The sequence below is a fragment of the Spea bombifrons genome, chromosome 6 (genome assembly GCF_027358695.1).
Source record: "Spea bombifrons isolate aSpeBom1 chromosome 6, aSpeBom1.2.pri, whole genome shotgun sequence".
Lineage (NCBI taxonomy): Eukaryota > Metazoa > Chordata > Amphibia > Anura > Pelobatidae > Spea > Spea bombifrons.
The window spans coordinates 47014005-47036850 of NC_071092.1; the positions used below are offsets into that span (position 1 = coordinate 47014005).

General features: G+C 46.9%; 2 protein-coding genes across 4 annotated transcripts in view; one reads left to right on the forward strand and one right to left on the reverse strand.

Annotated features, from left to right (window-relative positions):
- The first annotated feature begins 1656 nt into the window (after positions 1-1656).
- RAVER2 (ribonucleoprotein, PTB binding 2) lies at positions 1657-8961 on the forward strand. Of its 2 annotated transcripts, none has more exons than XM_053470023.1 (14): positions 1657-1877; positions 3193-3259; positions 3699-4168; positions 4479-4670; positions 4864-4990; positions 5468-5544; positions 5663-5773; positions 5858-5960; positions 6214-6368; positions 6531-6642; positions 6774-6892; positions 7156-7230; positions 7531-7644; positions 8124-8961. In XM_053470023.1, exons 1-14 carry the CDS (start codon positions 1677-1679, stop codon positions 8262-8264), a joined length of 2064 nt encoding a protein of 687 aa, XP_053325998.1. In that variant the 5' UTR covers positions 1657-1676; the 3' UTR covers positions 8265-8961. The 2 variants fall into 2 exon arrangements, with proteins under 2 accessions (XP_053325998.1, XP_053325999.1); XM_053470024.1 differs by having other exon boundaries at positions 5666-5773.
- A 3282-nt stretch (positions 8962-12243) lies between these two features.
- JAK1 (Janus kinase 1) overlaps positions 12244-22846 on the reverse strand; it is a 37420-nt gene continuing 26817 nt past the window's right edge. For both annotated transcript variants that reach the window (XM_053470015.1, XM_053470016.1), the window contains 14 exons: positions 22174-22280; positions 21585-21734; positions 21112-21199; positions 20576-20703; positions 18860-18995; positions 17034-17185; positions 16762-16912; positions 16119-16213; positions 15823-16015; positions 15171-15295; positions 14556-14728; positions 13756-13873; positions 13187-13297; positions 12244-12750 (listed from right to left, as the gene is read on the reverse strand). In XM_053470015.1, the coding sequence (XP_053325990.1) occupies positions 12649-12750; positions 13187-13297; positions 13756-13873; positions 14556-14728; positions 15171-15295; positions 15823-16015; positions 16119-16213; positions 16762-16912; positions 17034-17185; positions 18860-18995; positions 20576-20703; positions 21112-21199; positions 21585-21734; positions 22174-22280 (1829 nt within the window). In that variant the 3' untranslated portion in view covers positions 12244-12648. The remainder of the gene's footprint in view (positions 12751-13186; positions 13298-13755; positions 13874-14555; positions 14729-15170; positions 15296-15822; positions 16016-16118; positions 16214-16761; positions 16913-17033; positions 17186-18859; positions 18996-20575; positions 20704-21111; positions 21200-21584; positions 21735-22173; positions 22281-22846) is intronic.

The following is a 22846-nucleotide window of genomic DNA, read 5'->3' on the forward strand; positions in this document are numbered from 1 at the left end:
AACGTGCGCATTGCGGCCGGCACGTCGCTTTAACGGCCCAAACCTGGCCTAAGATGAAAAGTTTCCAAAAATATAAAATCAGGGAATTAGAGGGGGGGGAGCTGATTCGGAGAAACCTGGGAAACGGCGGAGGTTGTAAAGGATTACAAGGGAAAGATCTCGGACGAAACCCCGTCGCAGGGCATACGCCGGACGTGGCGTGTGGGGGAGGGCATGCGCCGGACGTGGCGTGTGGCGGAGGGCATGCGCTGGACGTGGCGCGCGGGGGAGGGCATGCGCTGGACGTGGCGCGCGGGGGAGGGCATGCGCTGGACATGGCGCGCGGGGGAGGGCATGCGCTGGACATGGTGCGCGGGGGAGGGCATGCGCTGGACATGGCGCGCGGGGGAGGGCATGCGCTTTACATGGCGCGCGGGGGAGGGCATGCGCTGGATATGGCGTGCGGGGGAGGGCATGCGCTGGACATGGCGCGCGGGGGAGGGCATGCGCTGGACATGGTGTCCGGGGGAGGGCATGCGCTGGACATGGCGCGCGGGGGAGGGCAGCCGGGACTGTTGGTGAAAGGATCCTTTGATCACCCGGACGGCGCTCGGCCAACACGATGAGCGATCACACGGCTCGGCTAATGTTTACTCACCCGCCAGACGTGGAAAAATTCGTCCCGGAACAGAATGTATCCTGGAAACAAACCGCCTGCAGCCGCAAAACACGCCAATCCTGCAAACTGTCCCATGACTTACTGAGCCAGTCCTTGGGTACCTCTGCAATGTCCTTGGGTCATATACATACATTCATAAATATATATATATACAGTGCCTTGTAAAAGTATTCAGAGCCCTTACTAATTCTCTCTAATTATTGAATTATTATGATTATTATTATTATGAAGATTGATTATTATAATGATGATTATTTATAATTTCTGGTGAAGTCGTCGCGCGGAGACATCGGTTGTTTTTAGTATGAGGTTTTTTTTAAAATACATTTCAATAATACTATTTGCTGCTTTTATTATTTGTGATATTATCCGGCAGTTAAAGGTTCCTCTCACTTTATAAAAATCTGTTATATTCCTGTAATAATTGTGTAGTTTTATTTTAACCTTTTCACTTCCAGTAACAATTCAAGCACCCCCCCCACACACACACACCCACCTCCCTTAAGCGGCACTTTAATGCCCCTGACAGCTCCACTATAGGGAAAGAAAGAGGAAGAAAACGGGCGGAGGGGGTGGAAAGAGGGGCATCAGGGTTTGGGGCTCAAAGAGGGGAGGCCAAACTAAATAAGGACACTTGGCAGGTATGTGAGAGCGTTTGGGGGCTCAGACAAGCCCGAGGGGCGGAGATACGGTGCACTGTTTAACTGTTTCGCTGCCTCTTGGAACATTATGGCGATGTAAAGCAGCCACTCTCGTGCTGGCACTGAAAGGGTTACAGGGTCTGCTCCGCCCTCCTCTTGGGGGCGGTGTCAGTCACGCAGATCGCGTTCTGACAGGATAGTCGGGAACTAGAGCAAGCACATAGTGTAGGGGCGGGGAAATCCAGTACCCGCCTAAATGTGGGCGGGGTAACAGAAACACCTCCCTCGCACAGGCGGTTAGCCACTGTTGTGCCACCCTGTGGGTGGGGTTCCACCTGCGGACCCCCCCCCTCATACCCCGAGGCATCCGCAGCAAGATGGCGGCCGTGCAGCCCGAAACGGCCCTCAGCGCCCCGCCGGGGTCCGACACCCCACCCCCCGGGACAGAGACCCCTCAGGGGCCACCGCTCAGCCTGAGTCCCGAAGAGGTGAAGCAGCGGCTACAGGCCACACGAAGCGAGCTGGAGAACCGCAGGAAGATCCTCATCAGGAACCTTCCGGGAGACTGCAGCAGCCAGGTGAGGGCCCCCAGGGGGATGGGACGTAGGTGAGGGGCCCCATGCGTAGGCGATACATAACTTAGGGGCCCCGGCGCATGAGACTCATGGCTTAGGAGTCTGTAGGGCAGGGGGGCAAATATCCGAGGGGCCCTAGACTAGAGGAGTAAATTAGTGAAGCCCCCCGGAAATGGGACAAACCATTGAGAGAACCCCCGGGAGTTTGTTAAATAGTTGAGGGTCTCTAACTGGCCAAATCTCCGGAGCAGCAGCCCCCTGGGTAATTCTGTGGGTATCTACCGGGCACTCGGCACCCCTGTGAGTGGCAGCGACCGCTCGGTATGAAAGTCTGACAGCAAGTGACTGCAGGGCCCCGTCAGGGGGGTAACTGCCGGAGGGTTCTGTGACTGCCGTCCACTGTGTCTGCTGGGAGGCTGTTCCACTTATCTACCACCCTCTCAGTAAAGTGTGAACTATGGCTCCCGCACAGAGGCTGGCTGAGGGTGCTGGCAGTTGTGCTCTGCATACGGTAAGCAGAGATGAATATAAACATAAATCCCGCCGGCAGGAAATGGCGTCTCGCATCCGCTAACCAGACGCCGACTTCTGCTTTCAGTGCAGCCGCCGAGAACGGGGATCGTGTTTTTTTTGCTGTGACCCTGGGACAGGACCCCCCCCCCCCCCTGTACACCTAGGGGACACGATCTGATATACACTTGAGCATTTTGGGTTTTTTAGATGCCCCAGGGCAGAGTTTTTACCCCGACTCGTGTAAAAGTATAAATGATCCTCCAGCCAGGTAAGTTTGGTTTTGTTCTCTCGCCGGCTGGTTGGCTGCGCCCTGCGCGGCTCACGTCTCTGCCGGGTGACAGATGCCTTTTGGGACCATCTGCTGCGGGAAATAATCTGAAATCCGATCCGTTTCTTCATTCAGCCGGATTTCTGTTCCGCATCGTATTTTATTTATAAAAAGTGCCGGCTCGAGCTTCAGAAATAAGAGAACGTCGGGTGTTACATGGATCCTTCGCCGGGCGGCCGCGGGCCTCCATATGCCGACTGTCTCGTGTTTCCCGGGCCTTTATACCGTGGGAACCCGAGCAACCCTACGCCCCATCCCCCGCTCGTGGCAGTGCTGGCTGATGACTCCTGGCATTGGTGTTTGGCTGACACGCAGAGCCCGTTCCCTCACGGGGTTAAATGATTGTGAGCGTTGCTCGCGATCTCCTAGATTCACGCCCCCGCAGAGCCGTAAACGCGTTTCCTCTCCGTACGCTGCGTTTGGGGAGATTTCACTGAAAAAAATGTTTATTCTGGGTTTTTTGGTTTGTTTTTTTAGGACATCCACGATTTGTTAAAAGACTACGAGGTGAAATACTGCTACGTGGATAAAAACAAGAAAACGGGTGAGAAAAAAACCCAGCAACTTCAAAAAGAAAAATTCAATAAATTCACAAAACAGAGAAAAAAAATATTAACATTTTATCTCCCGGGGCAGAAAAACCCAGAATCTGTCGGCCCGTCAAGTCCCGAACCTTAATCGGTCGTGTGCCCTGTTTAAATCCCCCCATTTCTAGAAAGGGCGGAGCCTCTGCGCACACCCTCTCCCCTGATTGGAGGAACAGGGGGAGGCTGTTCCCACGCTGTGTGCCAGGGCTCCGCCTTTTTGGCGTACGCACAGTGGAGAATGTGAGGTGCGGAAGCGCCTCTAGATTGTAAGCTCTTTGAGCAGCACCCTCCTAAATCCAAGTTATGTGATTCTTGTGTCCTGGTTGTACTGCGCTGCGGCGTATGGTGGCGATATACCGCGGAATACATTGTAATAACCGTTGTCTCTGCTTCCAGCCTTCATCACTTTGTTAAACGGAGAACAAGCACAAGACGCCATCCGGCGCTTCCACCAGCGGCCCCTGCGGGACAAGGAGCTGTCGGTGCAGCTCCAGCCGACGGACGCGCTGCTCTGCGTCACCAACCTGCCGCCGACGCTCACCCTGCAGGGCTTCGAGGAGCTGGTGCGGGCGCACGGGAGCACCGAGCGCTGCCTGCTGGTGTACAGCGAGCTGAGCGGCCGCTCCAAGGGTTACGGCTTCGTCGAGTACATGAAGAAGGACTCGGCGTCCAAGGCTCGGCTGGAGCTGCTCGGGAAGCCGCTGGAGGAGCGGACGCTGCTGGCCCAGTGGATGGACGTCAACCAGCTGACGGCCGACGTCATTCACTCCAAGTGCCTCTGCGTCGACAAACTCCCCAAAGACCTCCGAGACCCCGAGGAGCTGACGCGGCTCTTCTCCTCCCCGCACGCGCCTGTCTTCTGCCAGGTGGGTTATCAGGAACCTTTATACGGGGCAGACACGGTGTGAAAGCTTCCCAGCAGAGGTGGTAGAGGATGATACAGCGAGGGCAGATCGGCCCCATCCGGCCCCCGTCTAGTCCCCCGTTTCTCCTGCTGTAAAGACTAAACCTTAATCAGTCGTTGGTCTCGTCTTAGATTCAGGAGCCATATGTCTATCCCATGCATGTTTAATACCCTCACTGTATTACCCTCTTCTGCTGGGAGGCTGTTGACAGCACCTACCACCCTAAGTTAAGCCTCCTTACATTACAGTGTTGTTGTCCTTAATGTTTCAGTTGGCAGACGACGATGGTTCTTGTTCAGCGGGGTTTGCGGTAGTGGAGTATGAGTCGGCCGAGCAGGCGGAGGAGGTGAGAGATGCGATGGATCAGACGCTCGTCATGGGCAGTAAGATCCAGGTGTCGTTCTGCGCGCCGGGGGCTCCGGGGAGGAGTACGTTGGCGGCTCTGATCGCAGCTCACGGGATGGTAAGCGGCATTTTTTTTTTTGCTGTTCTGTCGGTTGAGTAAATAACGGATATCGGGGGGGCTCTGCTGTGGAAGGTTGGGGGGGGTTTAACCCCCGGCTCATGTTTGCCTTTGTGGACTTTAACCCTTAACGCGTTTCTGCGCCGGCCGCCCCCGTTCCACCGCTCACGTCTCTGACCTCCTGTGTGTTTAGTTACAGAATAACCGGAAGGGGTTACTCCCCGAGCCGAACCCCGCGCAGATCATGCAGAGTCTCAACAACCCGGCCATGTTACAGATGCTGCTGCAGCCCCCGCAGCGCGGCCGCTCGGGGAAGCACGGTGAGCCGCCGGGCGGAATAAACGCGCGCGATGGGTTAAGAATTACCGCTTGGCACGGGAGTCCTCCTTACATTCCACCGACAATCAGCTTCTACAAACATGTTGCTGTGGGAACCATTCATAAACATCGAGATTAACCCCGCTGCGCCCGGAGATCCCTCGCATCTAATCCCCGGCAGGCCTGCTGTTTCCGGCCCCGTGCAAAGGGGGTTACAACGGCGCTGAGCTGGTTTAATTGGCCCCACTGGGGCCACTCGGTTCACAAGACGTGCCTCCCCAGGGCCTGGCATGTGCCGGAGACCCCCAAGCAGGTGTCCCGAACCCCGTGTTCCCCCATTACCCCCCCCCGGGAGGGAGCTCCGCCTGCTCTTTAAATTCTGCGTTTAAAGTCTTTTTGTAACGAGAGACGCGCGGTTGTGATGGAATTACACGTTTTTATCCATTCATTTGTAAATTCTGTGTGTTTCTGTGTTTAAGGTGCATCTTCGGGGCGGCCGCACTTCATCAACCCGACCGTCAGCCAGGCTCTGCTCCAGCTCAACAAACTGCACCAGGTGGGGTAAATCCGTCCAGCGATTGCCCTCTCTGTCAGGGGGGAGCGTTGGGAGCTCCTGTAATATCGGCGTCTCCGGCCGGCGCGTTTCGCTGACGCGCGCTTTTATTTTTTTCCAGCAGAAACACGGTTTGGGAAACTCCGGCGGCGTCCTGCTGCAGAATTATTCTCACTTACAGATGGCCCAACAGCAGCTCCTGCAGCTGAAGAGCGCTCAGTCCCATAACAGCGTAAGTGTGACATCATCGCGTCTCGTTAACCCCGCGTGACCCTCTCGTTCCGCGCCGGCCGTGACTCTGCTTTCTTCGTTCTAGAAACCCGGCCTCCTCGGCGAGGCTCCCGGCTCCATGTTACAGACGGCGCTGGGGTCGGCGCAGCCGGGAGCGGGGGACGCGTCTCAGCGAGAGGCGCAGAAAAGTACGTTTTACCGTATTCTCTGGTGTATAAGGGGGAAGAGAAAATGGTTGCCAGCCTTGGTGTGTGTGTAATATATACATATAATTATATATATATATATATGTGTGTGTGTGTGTAAATTATATACACCTTCAGGCAAATTTAACCCCCCCCGTTACATGTTGAGGAATTAGTTGTTTTGTAATATGCTTTTGGAGGGGCTGCAGGGGGCTCTTAGATTTTTGATACACTGTTACCTTCGTCGTTTGCTCAGACATGATGCCGTATTACCAGCACATGGGGCCGGATCTGGCCAGGATGTCGCACGACAAGCAGCCGGAAGGATCGGCATCGCAGACTCTCCTTCAGCAGTCCGCTTCCATGGTAACGGGGCAAAGCCAGGCCAATTCTGCCGAGTCGGCCCTTCCGGTGAGTCCCCTCTCTGACAGGAGAGAGCGTTTTTTGTGCAGCGCGTTACATTCCCGCCGCCGGGTGCCGGATCACGTTCCGGATCACGCGCCTGATCAGTGGGAAGCGAAATAAAACGGACGGCACCGGATTGTTTTTTTTAAAGCAACTTTTCTTTTGTAGAATAAAGCAAGTAACCAAACGTCTCTGCTGGGGGAGCCGCCGAGAGAGATCCGGCTGAGCACCAACCCCTACCTGAATCTGGCGAGCGTGCTGCCGGGATCCTCGCTGGCGGGTGAGGCGGCTCTTATTCCGGGGGACAGTCGGCCCTTTTATTAGTTTTTCTAGTTATAAATCCATGGCTCGGCTGTGTTTGATCCATACGTGTGACACGCGTTCCAATGCGATCTATGTCTGTGTTGTAAGGTTTGAGTACGAGGACCCTTCAGTACGCGATGGACGGATCCGGCTCTCAGGAACCCAGCGGACAGCCTGCGCTGGAAAACTACTTTAGCTACGGCCAGCAGTACGGAGATTACGCTCAGGTATCAGAGAACCGCTACCTATCGCTAAATAACTCCGTTACCCGATACAATCCCCCGCTGTAAAGACTCAAACCTTAATCAGTCGTTGGTCTCGTCTTAGATTCAGGAGCCGTATGTCTATCCCATGCATGTTTAATACCCTCACTGTATTACCCTCTACCACTTCTGCTGGGAGGCTGTTCCACTTATCTACCACCCTTTCAGAAAACCTAGAGTCGGAGGCTCCGGTGACTTCATTCTAACCGGTACTTGTTGTGTTGCAGGAGGCTCAGCAGTGGTACAGCCCTTACGCTGCGTATACCACCCCGCAGACCGCTGTTCCGACCGAGGAAAGCCACGTAAGCAGAACCAGCAATCTGAATTATTGTAGACACGGTCCTGTATTGTTCTAAATCTCAATTTAGAACCTTTTACTGAGTTCTGATGTCTCTGGACTACAGGAGTTCTGATTGGATGATTGGAATTTTAAACCTGACAACAATGGAATTAAAAAGCATCGAGCTCCTTACCTTTCGCACGTACTATTTCACACGAGAGAGAGCGTGCGCTAATAAAGCGTTATTTAATAGGAACCCCTCAGTGCTAAGACTTTTCTACCTGTATCTGGAATGTCTCTGTAACTTGTCCTCTTTTTCTAGCCCTCGTCCACCGCAGCGTTTGGGGATTACAGCGCCTACGTGCAAGCGCCCCCAACATACTACGCCAGCGCCCAGGGAACGTACCAGGCGGGCAGCGCAGAGTCCATTGCTAAGGTAAGCGGTGCATGTGATCAAAAGCAGAGCCACTCGGGTGATTAAAATCAGCCAGGAACTTTAACGCCAACGTAATTGTCGTTCACCACTGTCTTTACTGAGAGGGTGGTAGATAAGTGGAACAGCCTCCCAGCAGAAGTGGTAGAGGGTAATACAGTGAGGGGATTAAACATGCATGGGATAGACATACGGCTCCTGAATCTAAGACGAGACCAACGACTGATTAAGGTTTGAGTCTTTACAGCAGGAGAAACGGGCGACTAGACGGGGGGCCGAATGGGGCCGATCTGCTGCATGCCTGATGTCCAGTCTGGGCACGACTAAAAGGCAGCAGACACCGATAAATGATGTAATGCATTATTAGTATGGCTTTCCGGCATCAATGAGTTTAAATTCACTTTTAGGACAGGAGCGGCTGTTAATCATTAAACGTCTTCCTCTCTATTTCTGAATTTCTCAAAAATTTCAATGTATTTTAGACAACAACCAATGAGAAGAGAGCATATACAGGCCCCGCCTCCGAAGCCAGCACCGCAGAGTACGCTGATCAGTACTCCAGCCCCGAAGGCTCAGCGGATACTTACAGCGATACGTATTTTAAGAGGAAGAAAGTATTTTAGCCGCCTCCGTTCGGACTTTCCTCCCAACGCCCTTCCCGCGGTCACCAACCGAACACGCACAATGTGAATCGCCTCCTTACAAGCCACGGACGGTGACCCGCGGAGCGCTGGGGCCGCGCACGCAACGGCAAACCCTCAGGCAGCTTCGTTACGTAGAAAGAGGTTTCCGCGAAGATTTGTAGCAGTTTTCTACGGCTCGATCGGGCCTGGAGAATAATATTTGGGTTAATGTTCTATTCTCGGCCTGAATTTTTTTTTTTTGTGAATATTAAGCAATAAAATAAGATGTAATTTTACGAGCGGCTGCCGCTGGCCTGTATTCACCCGTCACCGAGCACGTCGTCGAATTACAAAGCATGCGGACGCTGCCGTCAGATCTTCCAGCCATCTTGGATTTGCCTTTGAAAAAGGTAATTTTTTTTTAAAGTACTGGCAAAAATTGCACTTAATATTGAGTAATTTTTTTTTGTAAGGTCCGCCGGCTCCCAGCGGCTGCAAAGTACTTTACCTACATAGCAGTCGTTGCATATAAACTTACCTTTGCACCCTAATGGAGCCGGCCCTCGGGGGACGCCGCGCCGTGTTTCTGCTACGCCGGCATCTTCTGTTTCCGCCTCGGCCGCTGCACGGCACCGCCGGACTGCAATGTGTTTGTAAGAGAAAATGAATGATAATAAAGCACATTTATTGAAACATTTATTTTTCAATAAATTTATCGGCGGCGTTTTATGACAAAGAGCAACACAACCTTTTTTTGGGGACGATCGCACAGTTTTTGCAACTTTCTTAAAAATCAGTAATTTTAAAAGCCACACTTTAGGTAAAACAGTGGATCAGATGTATTTTTATCATTCGTTATTTACCCAAGAAATGGTTTTTGCCCCAAAAACTTTTGCTTTTTGCTTATTGTAATAAACCCCCAAACTTTCAGGCACTCCTTGGGGTTTATTCACTTAAAGGGACGGTTCAGCCCCCAGAGACAGAGGGGCTGTGCGCGCGGCCCCTTAAAAGTTGTCGCTTATTTTGCAAATGGGGGGGTCTGCAGAATCTCATGTACATTTACCCCCAACCCCCACCGAAACCCCCCCACGGGACAACAGAGAACATCTCCCCCAGACGTGTGCAGAGTACCCCCCCCCAAACTACTAATTTTAAGCAGCCAATCAGTGACAATAGATGCTGGACCATGGAGAAGCAGGGCAGTCTCTTCTGTGTCAGGTAATGCATATTATGAGTACTCAGGGGGTTACTCAGTACTTTATCATACGGGGGGGGGGGTCAAGAAACCTTAAACCGTCCCTTTAACAGATGCAACATTCCGATACATCTTATGGCAGCATAGAGCATGACGGCAGATAGAACCATTCGGCCCATCTAGCCAGCCCAACGCGGTAGGACTGGGTCTCCGTAACGCCCAGCTGGCATGTTATTTGTTTTTACCTAACTTGCTGTTTTTAATAAATATACTGCTGTAATGCTAGAAAAAAATATTAAGTCACATCTTAATATTTTTAACCTTTCACAATTAAGAGTAGAATGTCAGGAAGAGAATTAGCCTGAATAGCTGCTGAGGGTCTCCTTTTAAGGGGTCTCATAATATTCATATACTATAATATACACAATTAGCGCACTTATACACTTTTGCCATAAATGTCATTTTATTGTTAGGGTCCCTTTAATAAGAGCAGCAGATAATTACAGCGTAAAAAGTCTCCGGACACAAACTTCGTTCTGTTGTATAACTTGGCACTTTATTCCATAAACTCGTAACAAGAAACTCCTACAACCGTAATAATACATACACAGGAAAAATCGATTAAAAATAACCACTATTGTATCCTTTTAAATAACACATTTGTGATTTTTTTTTTTTTTTTTTTTGCTTTTTAAAAGGATAACATTTCGGGATCTGTTCCCGCATGGAAGGAAGTAAATGGCCAAGTTTATTGAGTCTTATTGTGTGAAAGAAAGCTTGGATAAATGCCACAAAATTAACAAACGAGTGTAAAAGTCCCCAAACCGAATGGTCAATAAATGATTCCATACAAACAAAACCCATTTATTAGACGCCGGTGATTTGTGCTTCTGTAACAATGTAGCACCTAAAAAAAAAATGGGTTTTAAAACCATTTCAACCGAGTAAATAGTTACAAGGAAGCAACTGAGTCAAAGTATGAACCTTAACCCCTTAATGACAAAGCCTGTACATGTAGGGGCTCAAAATGTCCTTAAGGGGTTAAAAATAGGCTTTCAGCTGCCATTTCCCCGATACCTGAACCCCCGCCGGCTCCCTCTATTAGGATTCACTCTATAAATCCTAACAAAGTTAACACAATTACCGATTTATTTTAACCACAAGAACTTTCCACTGGTGGAACCCACCAGAACCAAGGAGACACTCTAAACACACGTGTAAAAGGGGCTCAAAACATGTCTGTGTATATAACACAAAAGTAGAGGGTCAGAGGTTTAAACAAAATGGAAAGAAGTTTTAATTTAGTGAGAGGGTGGTAGATAAGTGGAAGAGCATCCCAACAGAAGTGGTAGAGGGTAATACAGTGAGGGTATTAAACATGCATGGGATAGACATACGGCTCCTGAATCTAAGACGAGACCAACGACTGATTAAGGTTTGAGTCTTTACAGGGGGGGGGGGCAGACCAGATGGTGTTTTTGGCATCTTCTGCACAAGAAGCTAAGCAGAATTCAGCATTCATTGTAAATTGCCCCCCCCCCCCATTTTCCTTACCTGCTTTCTACATTTCCTACTTAAAAGTAAAACAGACAAGTCCCCGGAACTTTTACATCCTTAATGTCTTCGTTTATATATATAAAAAAATATAAAAAATTAAAAAGAATTACTGACCCATCGATACTCGGCCGGCTGCATTCTCTGATGCCCAAGGGGTTAAACCGACAAGTTAATAAAGCATTTTGCATTTCGAATTATTGCAGACCAGCTCGGAATCACATTGTGTTTGGAGGGCATTACTGGGTTTTTTAGTGTGCCTTAACCCTTTTGTGACAGCAGCATTTTTGCCATTTTTAGAATATATTTGTTCACCCCTCGCCCCCCTTTTTCTACGTTAAGTGACCCATACAATTTATATGTTTTTCCCCAAGGCCAGTTTCCTCTTTTTTTCTGTATAGTCTGTCATTCAGTATGAATTTATATTAAAAAAAAAATGTAAAAAAGCAAAAATTTAAAAAAGAAAAACCCCCAAAAATATTTTGCAATTTTACTTTGGGATTGGTGCCACTGATAAAAAATATTCCTGATTTCTGTTTAAAATCATACCCTGAGGAGAATGCCCCCCCCCATGGAAAGGTTTTATATTTTATAAAGGGACAAAAATGCATCCTGACATACAATGCTTTTTTTTAAATTATTTTTGAATTTTGTATTGGTGCCCCAAAAATTATTTTTTTTTTTAGAAAAGACATTTTATGATATATTTGTAGTGGGATGGACATAAAGTGGTTGGGTACCTATTTTTAAAGTTTCTTAATTTTTTCCATTTTTTATTTTGCTTATGTCATGGTGACATCACTGGAGTCTTTTTTATTTTTTTTTTATAACTCTCCCCGTTTTCACTTTAATCCCCACAGCTGCTGATCACAGAGCGATCAGCAAGCAGCGCTCCGCTTCCCTGCATTACTGATCGCAGCACCTCAGAGGTTTCAGAAGAGTCTGGACAGACCTTTCCGGAAGCCTTTTTACAGCTCTGCTTACATGGGCAGACCCCCGGCCGTCAAACGACACCCCGGCATGTTTTAGAAGACGTAAAAGTACGTGGCACAAAGGGGTTAAGAATGCAAACACTAATAAAAAAACAATACAAAAAAGGAAAAAGAAGCAACGTACAGCGGCTTAAAATGCATAAATTCACAGTAAACGTGTCTTCAATTTATGATTAAAAAAAATGCAAAAATTGCATATTTGGTGTAACTGTTAGCTTGGGTTAATTGCAGCTTTTTTTTTTTTTTTTTTATGTATAGATTTTTACGGTTAAACCGTTGGGAAAAGTGCAAAGAGTCTCTGATACGTTCAGAACAGTCACGGTTTCCAGGTATATCCTCTATACCGACATCTATACGTCCCGCAGCGTCACGCAAGACCACAGGCAGAAAACGTAGAAGCGAAAACGCTGAGGTCCTGAGAGAAAATCCTGCCGGCCGTTTAACTCCGTATAGTTCGTCGGCCGTCGGATCATCGATTATATCGTTTTTTTTTTTTTTCTTCACCTTGTATGGAAATAATTCCGACTTCGAGGAAGAGCGACTTGTGTATAGGGGAAAGAAGGAATAATGTGCATCCACAGGAGCAGGGGGGGTCTCGACGGTTCTGGGGGCTTCCTCCAGGTTTACGGACCGAGCAAGGAGCCTACATGGCGCTTATAATTTTCTCAAAGCCGCCGATGAGCTCTTGGAAGGTGGTCCGGTCGCTCGGGTTCTGTTCCCAGCATTTCAGCATCAGCTGGTAAACCTTTAAATACAAAATTTAAAAACGGGGACATTATATTTGGGCCATTTTCAGTATTAACCCCTTCGTGACAAAGCCTGTACATGTATGGGCTCACAATGCATTGCCCTTCAGGGGTTAAGAAGGTTATTTGCTACATTAATACAGAAGAGACATTTCGGTGGTGAAGACCAGACGGTGGTGAATTAACGGACAGAACCGACGATGTGATCAAATCCGGCCGCGCTGTGTTCATGTAAACGCACGACCTCTGGTGGGTTTATTAGGATTTCTATCCTCTAGATTGTAAGCTCTTGCGAGCTGAGCTAATGTATCGCTAGGTCTTAGTCTGTCAGTTTTAGTTTTGTCAGACTCTTTGAATGTAGGGACTGTAGGAACCGCTGCGGGAAATGGGTGGTTCTGTATTAAAGAAAAAAAAATTGCACAGGGCCAGAAGTACCTCCTTGGGGCAGTTTGCTGGGCTCGGCAGGCGTTTTCCCTCTTCCAAAACTCGCACGAGTCTAGTAACAGTCATCTGACCTTGGGTCCGGCCGATCATATTCAGAAACATCTATAAAAAAAACGAATTAAAAAAAATAGAATAAATCTAATCACAACGCAGAGATCTATACAGGAGAGAAGCGCACAAGGAACGCGCACATTCTAACCCGAGACGCTGCTCAGAACTTCCGAAAAAATAAAGAAAATATAATTATACGTATTATTTCTCCATCACTCAGCCTTAAGAAATTGTAATTCTAATGTTAAAGATATCGGGATACCAACTAATTATTCCACCAGAAGAAGAGGTCCTAAAAAGCTTAAATTACATATTTTCGTTCCAATAAAAGGTATTTTGACCAAAACCTTCAATCACTCAATTAATGAAAGGTGTTTTTTTTTTGCCTTGATGCAGATTATATATATCTATCTACAGGATCCCGATGGCTTATTATCTTTTTAGATGTAAAACACAAGCAGACGGACAATGAGCATTAAGGCTTTATACCCAACAGCAGACAGTCTTACCGCCATAGGGCTGTATTCTGAGTTACAGTAAGTCAGTAATTCATACAAAGTGACCCCAAACGACCAGACGTCAGAGGCGATGTAAAACTTGCAGTGAAGCAGACACTCCGGGGCGTACCTGAAAGGCAGGAATCACGAGAGAATTCAACCCAAAATACAGTGTGATCAGAGCAGTCAACACATTAAAAGATCCCTGCATCCCCTCCTCTACCCCAAGATACACAACGAAACCTTTCAGACTTTAGCAGGAGGTATAAATGCAAGCGATCCAGCTCATCCCTCATTGGCCGCACAGGGTTCTATATTAGAATATCGATATTCTATATAACATGAAATGGATCAGAAATCCAGCGCAGACAGGGTTAATGTTGTAAATGACTATTCTAGATGGAAACGGCTGATTTTTAATGGAATCTCTTCATGGGTGTAGAGAGGCCCTTTATCACTCCCATCACTCCTGTGTTCCAATGGCCCTTTATCACTCCCATCACTCCTGTGTCCCAATGGCCCTTTATCACTCCCATCACTCCTGTGTTCCAATGGCCCTTTATCACTCCCATCACTCCTGTGCTCCAATGGCCCTTTATCACTCCCATCACGCCTGTGTTCCAATGGCCCTTTATCACTCCCATCACTCCTGGGTTCCAATGGCACGTTGTGTTCGCTGATCCAAGTTTACGTTTAAAAGGCTAATTGATCGCTAGAAAACCCTCTTGCAATTATGTTACAGCATAAAAACAGCCGAGTGACCCCAAACGTTTGAAGGGGGTGTATTTAAGCCCCATAATCCAGATCATTACCAAAAAACAGGACTATCCAGATCATCTTTGACCGTGTAATACTCCTTATCGGTTTCGATAGTCTTGGTCAAGCCGAAATCTCCAATTTTCACTCTATGCTCATTTTCCACCAGAACATTTCTAGCTGCCAAGTCTCGGTGGACGTACTGACACGACCCCAAATAATCCATTCCCTAAAAAATAAATACAAATAAAATAAATACATATATTTTTAAAGTCAGCCGTAGAAGAGCCGCCCGCTCACCGCTCCTGTGTGTAGAACCATTTTAGGGAAGTGGAAGAGGAGAGACGTCGCCGTCATAAAAGGGGAACCGTCACTTTCAAAGCTTTTGTCGTAACTAGACCGCTTTATTAAAACTTCCTACAGTCTGTGACCTTTTTTGGAAATATCGAGCTTAAAAGTTTTTCTTGGGGAGGCCGAGATCAGTGGCAGCTTGTGGCAGAACCAGCGTCGCCTAATGACGTTCTCTCCCCTCCCCCCACTTTAACAAAGAAGTAAATATTAACTAATAATTACAATTTGCAGTCTTTACAAACACATCAGCTGGTCTCCATGGTAACTGCTCCCTTTTTGCCCTTTTAGGTGTTGATACCACCCAATATGTCTGAATTTACCTTGGAGATTTGAACTGCGTATTTCAGCTGCTGTTTAAGGTTGATTTTGTTCACGTTTCTGGGAAGATATTCCTTGAGACTTCCGGAGGGAAGATATTCCATGATTAACTTAATGTCGCTGCCTCCTATAGGAAGAAGAATTAAAGAGCCGTTTAATAGGAGCGTCCAGCGACCGCAGAGAGGGTTTCCACGAGCCGACGCTGGTGAATTCTCTCCTTCGCTCTCTCGCCACAAAGAACCCTCCGGAAAATATTCGTCCCGCGGCCTCCTTCCTTAGTTTTTGGCAAAAACGTTCCTCTGAAAGCATTGCATACTTACCAACTATCCCGGTTTCAGGGGCAGTGGGGATCATATGGGCTATCTTTCATTAAAGCTCATACGTGGCCACCTCGCGGCACTTTGAACCGAGGCTCAGCGAGGAGGCTCTGTGTATAAGGTGGGTGGACGGTCACGATCCATCCGCTCCCTTCCTACGAACGCCTTTACCCCCCATCAGGGCATCTGAAATGCTGGTGCATATGGCCATGGCCAACCCACAATTGATCACTTTGGTTTAAAACCCTGCCCCCCCCCAAAAACGTTTCCCACCTTAAACATTATTTTTTAATTCACTTAAAAAAAACACAGGTTTTAGTGAATAAACGGCACGTACCGTCGTCGTCGCAGATTCCTTTGTATTTCACGATGTTTTCATGGTAAAGATTTCTCAGGATTTCGATCTCCTTCTTCAGATCCGCGATGTGATTGCCCCCAGAGCCCGGTTTCAGGGATTTCACGGCCACCAGATCGCCCGTGTTATCGCCTTCTGGGTCATAGCGGCACAACTCGACTTTCCCGAAGTGACCCTAAAGAAACGCATCGTCAAAGTCTGCGGGATTTTCTAACGGAGGGAAGTTTAACCCTTCCTGAGCCAGAGCAATCACATTCCGCATGCGCTGGACGTCTTACCTCTCCCAAATCCCGGACTCGCTTCAGGAATCTTTTTTCAAACAAGGTTGGATCGACTTCGGAATACGGTATTATTTCCGAGACAATTTCGGGATCTGATAAGAATGGGAGAAATTCAGCAGAATTATTATTATTTTGCTTTTAAATTATTCTTGATTTTTTTTTTAAATATATTTTTCGAGCTAAAAAAAAAAAAAAAAATAGCCTACGATGCAGTCTGTTCAGAGCTTGAAATGTTAAACTTGAGATTTCACTTCCTATAAAGCTCAGCCGTCCAACCTGGATGCTACAGGTATATGGGGATATACGCGATACTAGTCTAATAGATTGTAAGCTCTTCTCCAGTCTGTCTTAACGCATGTTAATCGTCTTGTCAGATCGTATCACGGTAACGTTATCGTTCATTTTCACCTTCCTCCTATTGTAACACTACGGAATATGGCGGCACTATATCAATGAATGCAATGTCTCCGTGCCAAAAGACCACCGACCTCCACTCCAATCACTCTCAGACACACTTTGAATACTAGCTGGGAATGATAAGAGTCGCAGCTCAGCGGCAGATGGGGGGTCCCTGGACGGGGAGGACGAAATGGACGTTTTTGAAGCAGATCATAAAAACAAGGAAAATGCGCTTCCTCACTCTGCTCTTCTAGTTTGTTGATCTCTCTCATGATGGCTCTGAAGAAGGGTCTTCGGTTGGAGTCGTAGTTCATGCACTGGTTGATGAGATCCGCCAGCTCCTTGCAGGACGGCGCTTTAAGCAGGAAACAGCCTTCGTAAAACCGCTCTTTCTGCGGAACATAATTAACGCGGGACGCCGTTAATAGCCGGATACGCTCCGCGGGATTACACAGGGGGCAGGCAGACGGGACGGGGCAACAGTGTTATTTTATCAGCGCTGGAGTATAATACCTCTGCGAGGGTCCGGTCTTTCAGTGGAACTTCTCCGTTAAAGCAGATTTCCCACAACGTGGTGCCGAAGCTCCATTTATCAGCCGCAACATTTAAAACTTTGTAGTCCTCGACGCACTCCGGGGCGATCCAGGGGATTCGTTCGACGCGTTCTACAAAATAACATTAAAAGAAACAAAAATAGTTATTGGAGGATTCGGTTCTCGGCTGGGGGCGCATTTCTCTCCGTGATTTGAATCCATTAAATAAATTGCCCCTATTATTCCGGCTAATCTCCAAACTGTATTATTTTCACACGCGCTACGAAGACGGAAGACGTTTCTTATTTAGATTTCTGAATATTTAACTTCTCACGACTGGTGCAGGACTCGGTAAGCTTATCTTTTAGAAGTAACAAGTATGTGTGTTTCAGGGCCTGGCCGGAGGGTTGAAATATATTGTTGAAGGCTATCCTTAAGTTATATCTTAATGCTATTAATCCGCTCTTGTTATCACATAAAAGATTAATTGTACAGCGCTGCGGAATATGATGGCGCAATATATGAAACAAAATTATATTAATGCACACATAATAGATATATATTATTTCTTTTTTGCATCTATTACTTCTATTCCTCCGGCAGAATTTATTCCGCTGCGAACGTATTAGAGAGTTTGGGGAAATTTGTTATTGGATTTCCTAATTTCCCCCCCAAATTATTATCTTTTATTTATATAGCGCCAAGAATTCCTGCTACGCTTCTTATAGTCCTTTCGTTCATCTGACAAAACTAGAACCGACAGACTAAGACGACCCGATGCACCGAGGTCCGGGCGGAAGAGGATCCGGCTCTCACGCTTACATATTAAATGACTGCTGTTATATCAAACAAAAGCCCCACTTTCTAAACTCGCTGTACGGAGCCCGCGTTGCCCGTCCTCACAGAACCAAATTGCTGATATTTTATCCCGCACTCCGCAGCCCCACGGAAATAAATTTCTACCCCAAATAACAGTTAATTTGTATGAGGCTTGACATTATAAAAGGCGTGGGATAACAGACCTTTAAATAATCATTTTTCTTGGTTGTTATGTTGCTAGAAATTACTATTATGGCTCTATACTGACTACACACGACTGCTGAAAAGTTTGGGGTCACTGAGTTGTGTTTGTGGAAAACAAGGAGATTTCTGGCTGTAACCTAATTGCACAAAGGGTTTTCTAACAATCAATTAGCCTTTTAAACTTAAACTTGGATCAGAGAACACAACGTGCCATTGGAGCACAGGAGTGATGCGAGTGATAAAGGGCCATTGGAACACAGGAGTGATGGGAGTGATAAAGGGCCATTGGAACCCAGGAGTGATGGGAGTGACAAAGGGCCATTGGAACACAGGAGTGATGGGAGTGATAAAGGGCCATTGGAACACAGGAGTGATGGGAGTGATAAAGGGCCATTGGAACACAGGAGTGATGGGAGTGATAAAGGGCCATTGGAACACAGGAGTGATGGAAGTGATAAAGGGCCATTGGAACACAGGAGTGATAAAGGGCCTCTGCATGACTATGAAGAGATTCCATTAAAAATCAGTGATTTACAACATTATTTCATGTTCATGGACAAAATGTGCTTTTCTTTCAAAACCAAGGAACTTTGTTTGTGACCCCAAACTTTTGAACTTGTACATACAATATATAGGACCCCATCAGTAGAAAATATACAGCAAAAGAGATGCAACATGGACAACATTTCAGTTTATAAAATTATAAACTTACAGGAAATAAAATGTGTATGGATTCAGCAATATTTACCAAAAAAAAAAACCAAAACGGAATATCTGCCTTACCTTGTCTGCTAAGCACCGTAACCGGGATCCCAGGGTCACTGAGCTTAATGAACGGGCCGCAATCGCTAGCGATTCCCTCTCTGGCCAGCAAAATGTTCTTGGTGCGCACGTTCCCGTGAACTAAATCTTTATCTTCCTGAGTTGAGGGGGAAAAAAATAAAAAGAGAAGAAACATTTAAACCAAGGCAGTTGAGAAAATTAAAAAAACTTTTTTTTTTTTTTTTTTTTTACACCAGGGCAACAGTGTGTGTGTGTGTGTGTGTGTGTGTGTGTGTGTGTGTGTGTGTGTGTGTGTGTGTGTGTGTGTGTGTGTGTGTGTGAGAAACAAGACACTCAGTTGTTTGATGAGGGTCTCTCATCTCAAATATCTATTTTTACAAAAGAAAAAAACAGCACAAATGTATTATATAGACATCGGATAATATGTAACACTATGTTATTTGCATAATGTATCCACAATAAACAGTTTAAATGTCTCTTCCAAAAATTATAACATTTCTAACGTGCAAACAAAACTTTACATATTACATAGAAGCCCAGACGAAGTCGCCAGATCGGCCCGTTTTTTTCCTGCTGTAAAGACTCAAACCTTAATCAGTCGTTGGTCTCGTCTTAGATTCAGGAGCCGTATGTCTATCCCATGCATGTTTAATACCCTCACTGTATTACCCTCTACCACCTCTGCTGGGAGGCTGTTCTACTTATAGACCAGCTTGAAGCGCTCTCACGGGCTACACACGTTCGTGAATATGGAATATGGTTGTATTTTAAAAAGAACCCGGGTTTATTTTTAAACAGTAACAGGGGAATCTGAGAGATTATACAAATTAATCGCTAACGACTTGCTACTAATTGAGGTCACCGCATATCCGTAATTAAGTTGACTTGTACGGCAGAAAAGCATTATGAGCCCCGGAACAGCCGTATCACACAAAGAAAATGAGTAGTGGTATTGATCCCCCGCTGGAGAGCGGCTTGCCTCCCATTATATATGTAGAAGGATGTGGCGCTTAAACATTAAACGCGTTCATAACCACAACCTGTATTCCCCTGTAATTAAAGAGAGAATTAGGGAGTCTGCCACGTCAATTATCCCGACCGCCTCTCCATGCCGTGTATCCAGCGATATTATATGTTACATATTAAACACATACGCACACCGTTAATGTTAATGACTATTGTGGCTGGAAACAGCTGATTTTTTATGGAATCTCTTCATGGAATCTTCCTACAGAGGCCCTTTATCACTCCCATCACTCCTTTATCACTCCCATCACTCCTTTATCACTCCTATCACTCCTGTGTTCCAATGGCCCTTTATCACTCCCGTGTTCCAATGGCCCTTTATCACTCCCATCACTCCTTTATCACTCCCATCACACCTGTGTCTCAGTGGCCCTTTATCACTCCCATCACACCTGTGTCTCAGTGGCCCTTTATCACTCCCATCACTCCTGTGTTCCAATGGCCCTTTATCACTCCCATCACACCTGTGTCTCAGTGGCCCTTTATCACTCCCATCACTCCTGTGTTCCAATGGTAAGTTGTGTGCGCTGATCCAAGTTTAAGGTTAAAAGGCTAGTTAATCGTCACAAACCCTTTTCCAATTATGTTACAGCCAGAAATTTCCTCGTTAGCGACCCCAAATGTTTGAACGATGATATTTTGTTTTCCCTTTGGTGAAGGCGCATTGAGATCCCCCCGTCTGTCGCTCACCAGGTAACTTAAGGCGCTCGCAAGCTGTTTTGCGACTTGGAACTTCCAAGGCGTTGTCAGCGCTTCGCTCTTCCGATGCATGAACAGATCGAGAGGACCGAAGTCGACGTATTCCTCGACCATGATATCTGGAAGAAGAGGAGTTGTAATTCATCATCAGCTGCGCAAAACCATAGATTTTAAAAAGACATCACAGGCAGGCGCGACATTGCGGTCAAAATGTCCAGGAGGACCAAGATGGGTATCCTGTGCCAAATCAGGCAAAACTAAGACTTTGAGTTGGCCGATAAAATATAAAGTAAAAGAAACCCATCTGCTATTTTTCTTCCTCAATGAGATACTATAGCTGCTTAGCAATAGAGTCCTGTAATTCTTTCCTCCTAAACCCACCCCTAGACCCCTTCTGTGATGTCAGGATTTGGCAGAGTATTTAGAAAAACTGGGGGGGGATGCCTAAGTGGAACAGCGCCTTTAATCCAACCAGTCCTAACTACGAATGCATTATGAAAAATATCCGACTCTAGGTTGATACTCACTCTCCACGTCTCGCACGCAGACTCCGTGGAGCAGCACGATGTGCTTGTGTGAAACCTGACGCATCATACTTGCAGTCTCAAAAAAAGCCTGCGGGCAGAGAGGGATCAAACAAGCAAAACGTCAGACGAATAAAATAAAACTGATAAAACCTTTTTTATTGTTGGCATTATGTTGGCCGCATTCCGATACATTGTGTAGTTTGATACATAGTTTTACTTTATCAAGAGGGTGGTGGATAAATGGAAGAGCCTCCCAGTAGAGGTGGTAGATGGTAATACAGTGAGGGGATTAAACATGCATGGGATAGACATACGGCTCCAGAATCTAAGACAAGGTCAACGACTGATTAAGGTTTGAGTCTTTACAGCAGGAAAAATCGGCGACTAGACGGGGGCCGAATGGGGGGGAAATAATAGATTTTTGTAATAAAGGCAGTACAGAAGGGGTTAAAGTTTTGACGTGGCGTACTGACCAAAGAAATGTCCCTGTGGCTCGGGTCCAGGACTTTCAGGACGACTTTAATCTCCTTTTCGGACAACGAGCTCTCCGTGTCGTTATCATCTTTGTAGTTAAGTTTCCCGGCGTAGATCTGGGTCCTCGTTCCTCTTCCCATATGATCCAGCTACATGACATAGAGAGAGGTGTGAGACGCACACAACATACATACATACATACATACATGCATACATACAACGGGCCAACACGGGAGAGACCACGGAGCACAGAACATACATACAACGGGCCAACACAGGAGAGACCACGGAGCACACAACATACAGACAGCGGCCCAACACGGGAGAGACCATGGAGCACAAAACATACAGACAACAGCCCAACACGGGAGAGTCCACGGAGCACACAACATACAGACAGCAGCCTAACACGGAAGGGTCCACTAAACAGGCTGATTGACACAGAGAAAGTGTTTGGATATGAAGGTTATAAATTCCACGGCCCGTGCCGGGATCCCGTAAATATATCATAGAAACAATAAATGCTCTGGCGGCTCCGTGACGTCAGATGTCACCGACGCTCCGCGTCATGTGAGAAACGCCACTCGCCTGTAAGATTTCCTCTTTGAGTATTCGGTGGAAGCTCAGCTGACTCAGGTGGTAAACCGGTTTCCAGTCCATCGCCTTTTTTGTTGCAACCAATAGGTTTGAGATTTCTAAAAGAAAAGAACAAAAAAAAACAAAAAAAAAAAAATGCATTACGCACCAAAAACGGATAGAATCTGCCGGACGCAGCAAACTCGCGATCCAACGGGATGTTTTAAAAACATATTTTGGACTCTCTAGAAGACGCAGAGAAGCTGACATTCCGTTAGAGAGGATTATCTCTCAGCCAATCGGCTTGCTGCCAGTGATGTATTCAGGTTCAGGTGTCGGCTGGGGGGATAGATCACCCTCTTGGGTAACCCGGCGCTCAACGAGCCGGTCTTTGATCACCCGGTCCAATTACACCATGGAGGATGTGTAGACCCCGACGAGGGCGGCTAGGGGTAAATGCTTCGCTGCTTACTGCCCCGGCAGCGAGAGACATGCATTTTCACACAAGATTGCTAGATGGGGCCTGAAAAGGATCCCCTCCACCAATCATCTTCCATGACATAAACCATTCATAAAATGCAACTTTTTATATCATAAAGAAATTCTATTCAAATATTAAACAAAAATCCACAAGGAAGTGGATTGTGTCAAACCTAAAAATAAATCATCTTTTATAGAGGAGAAA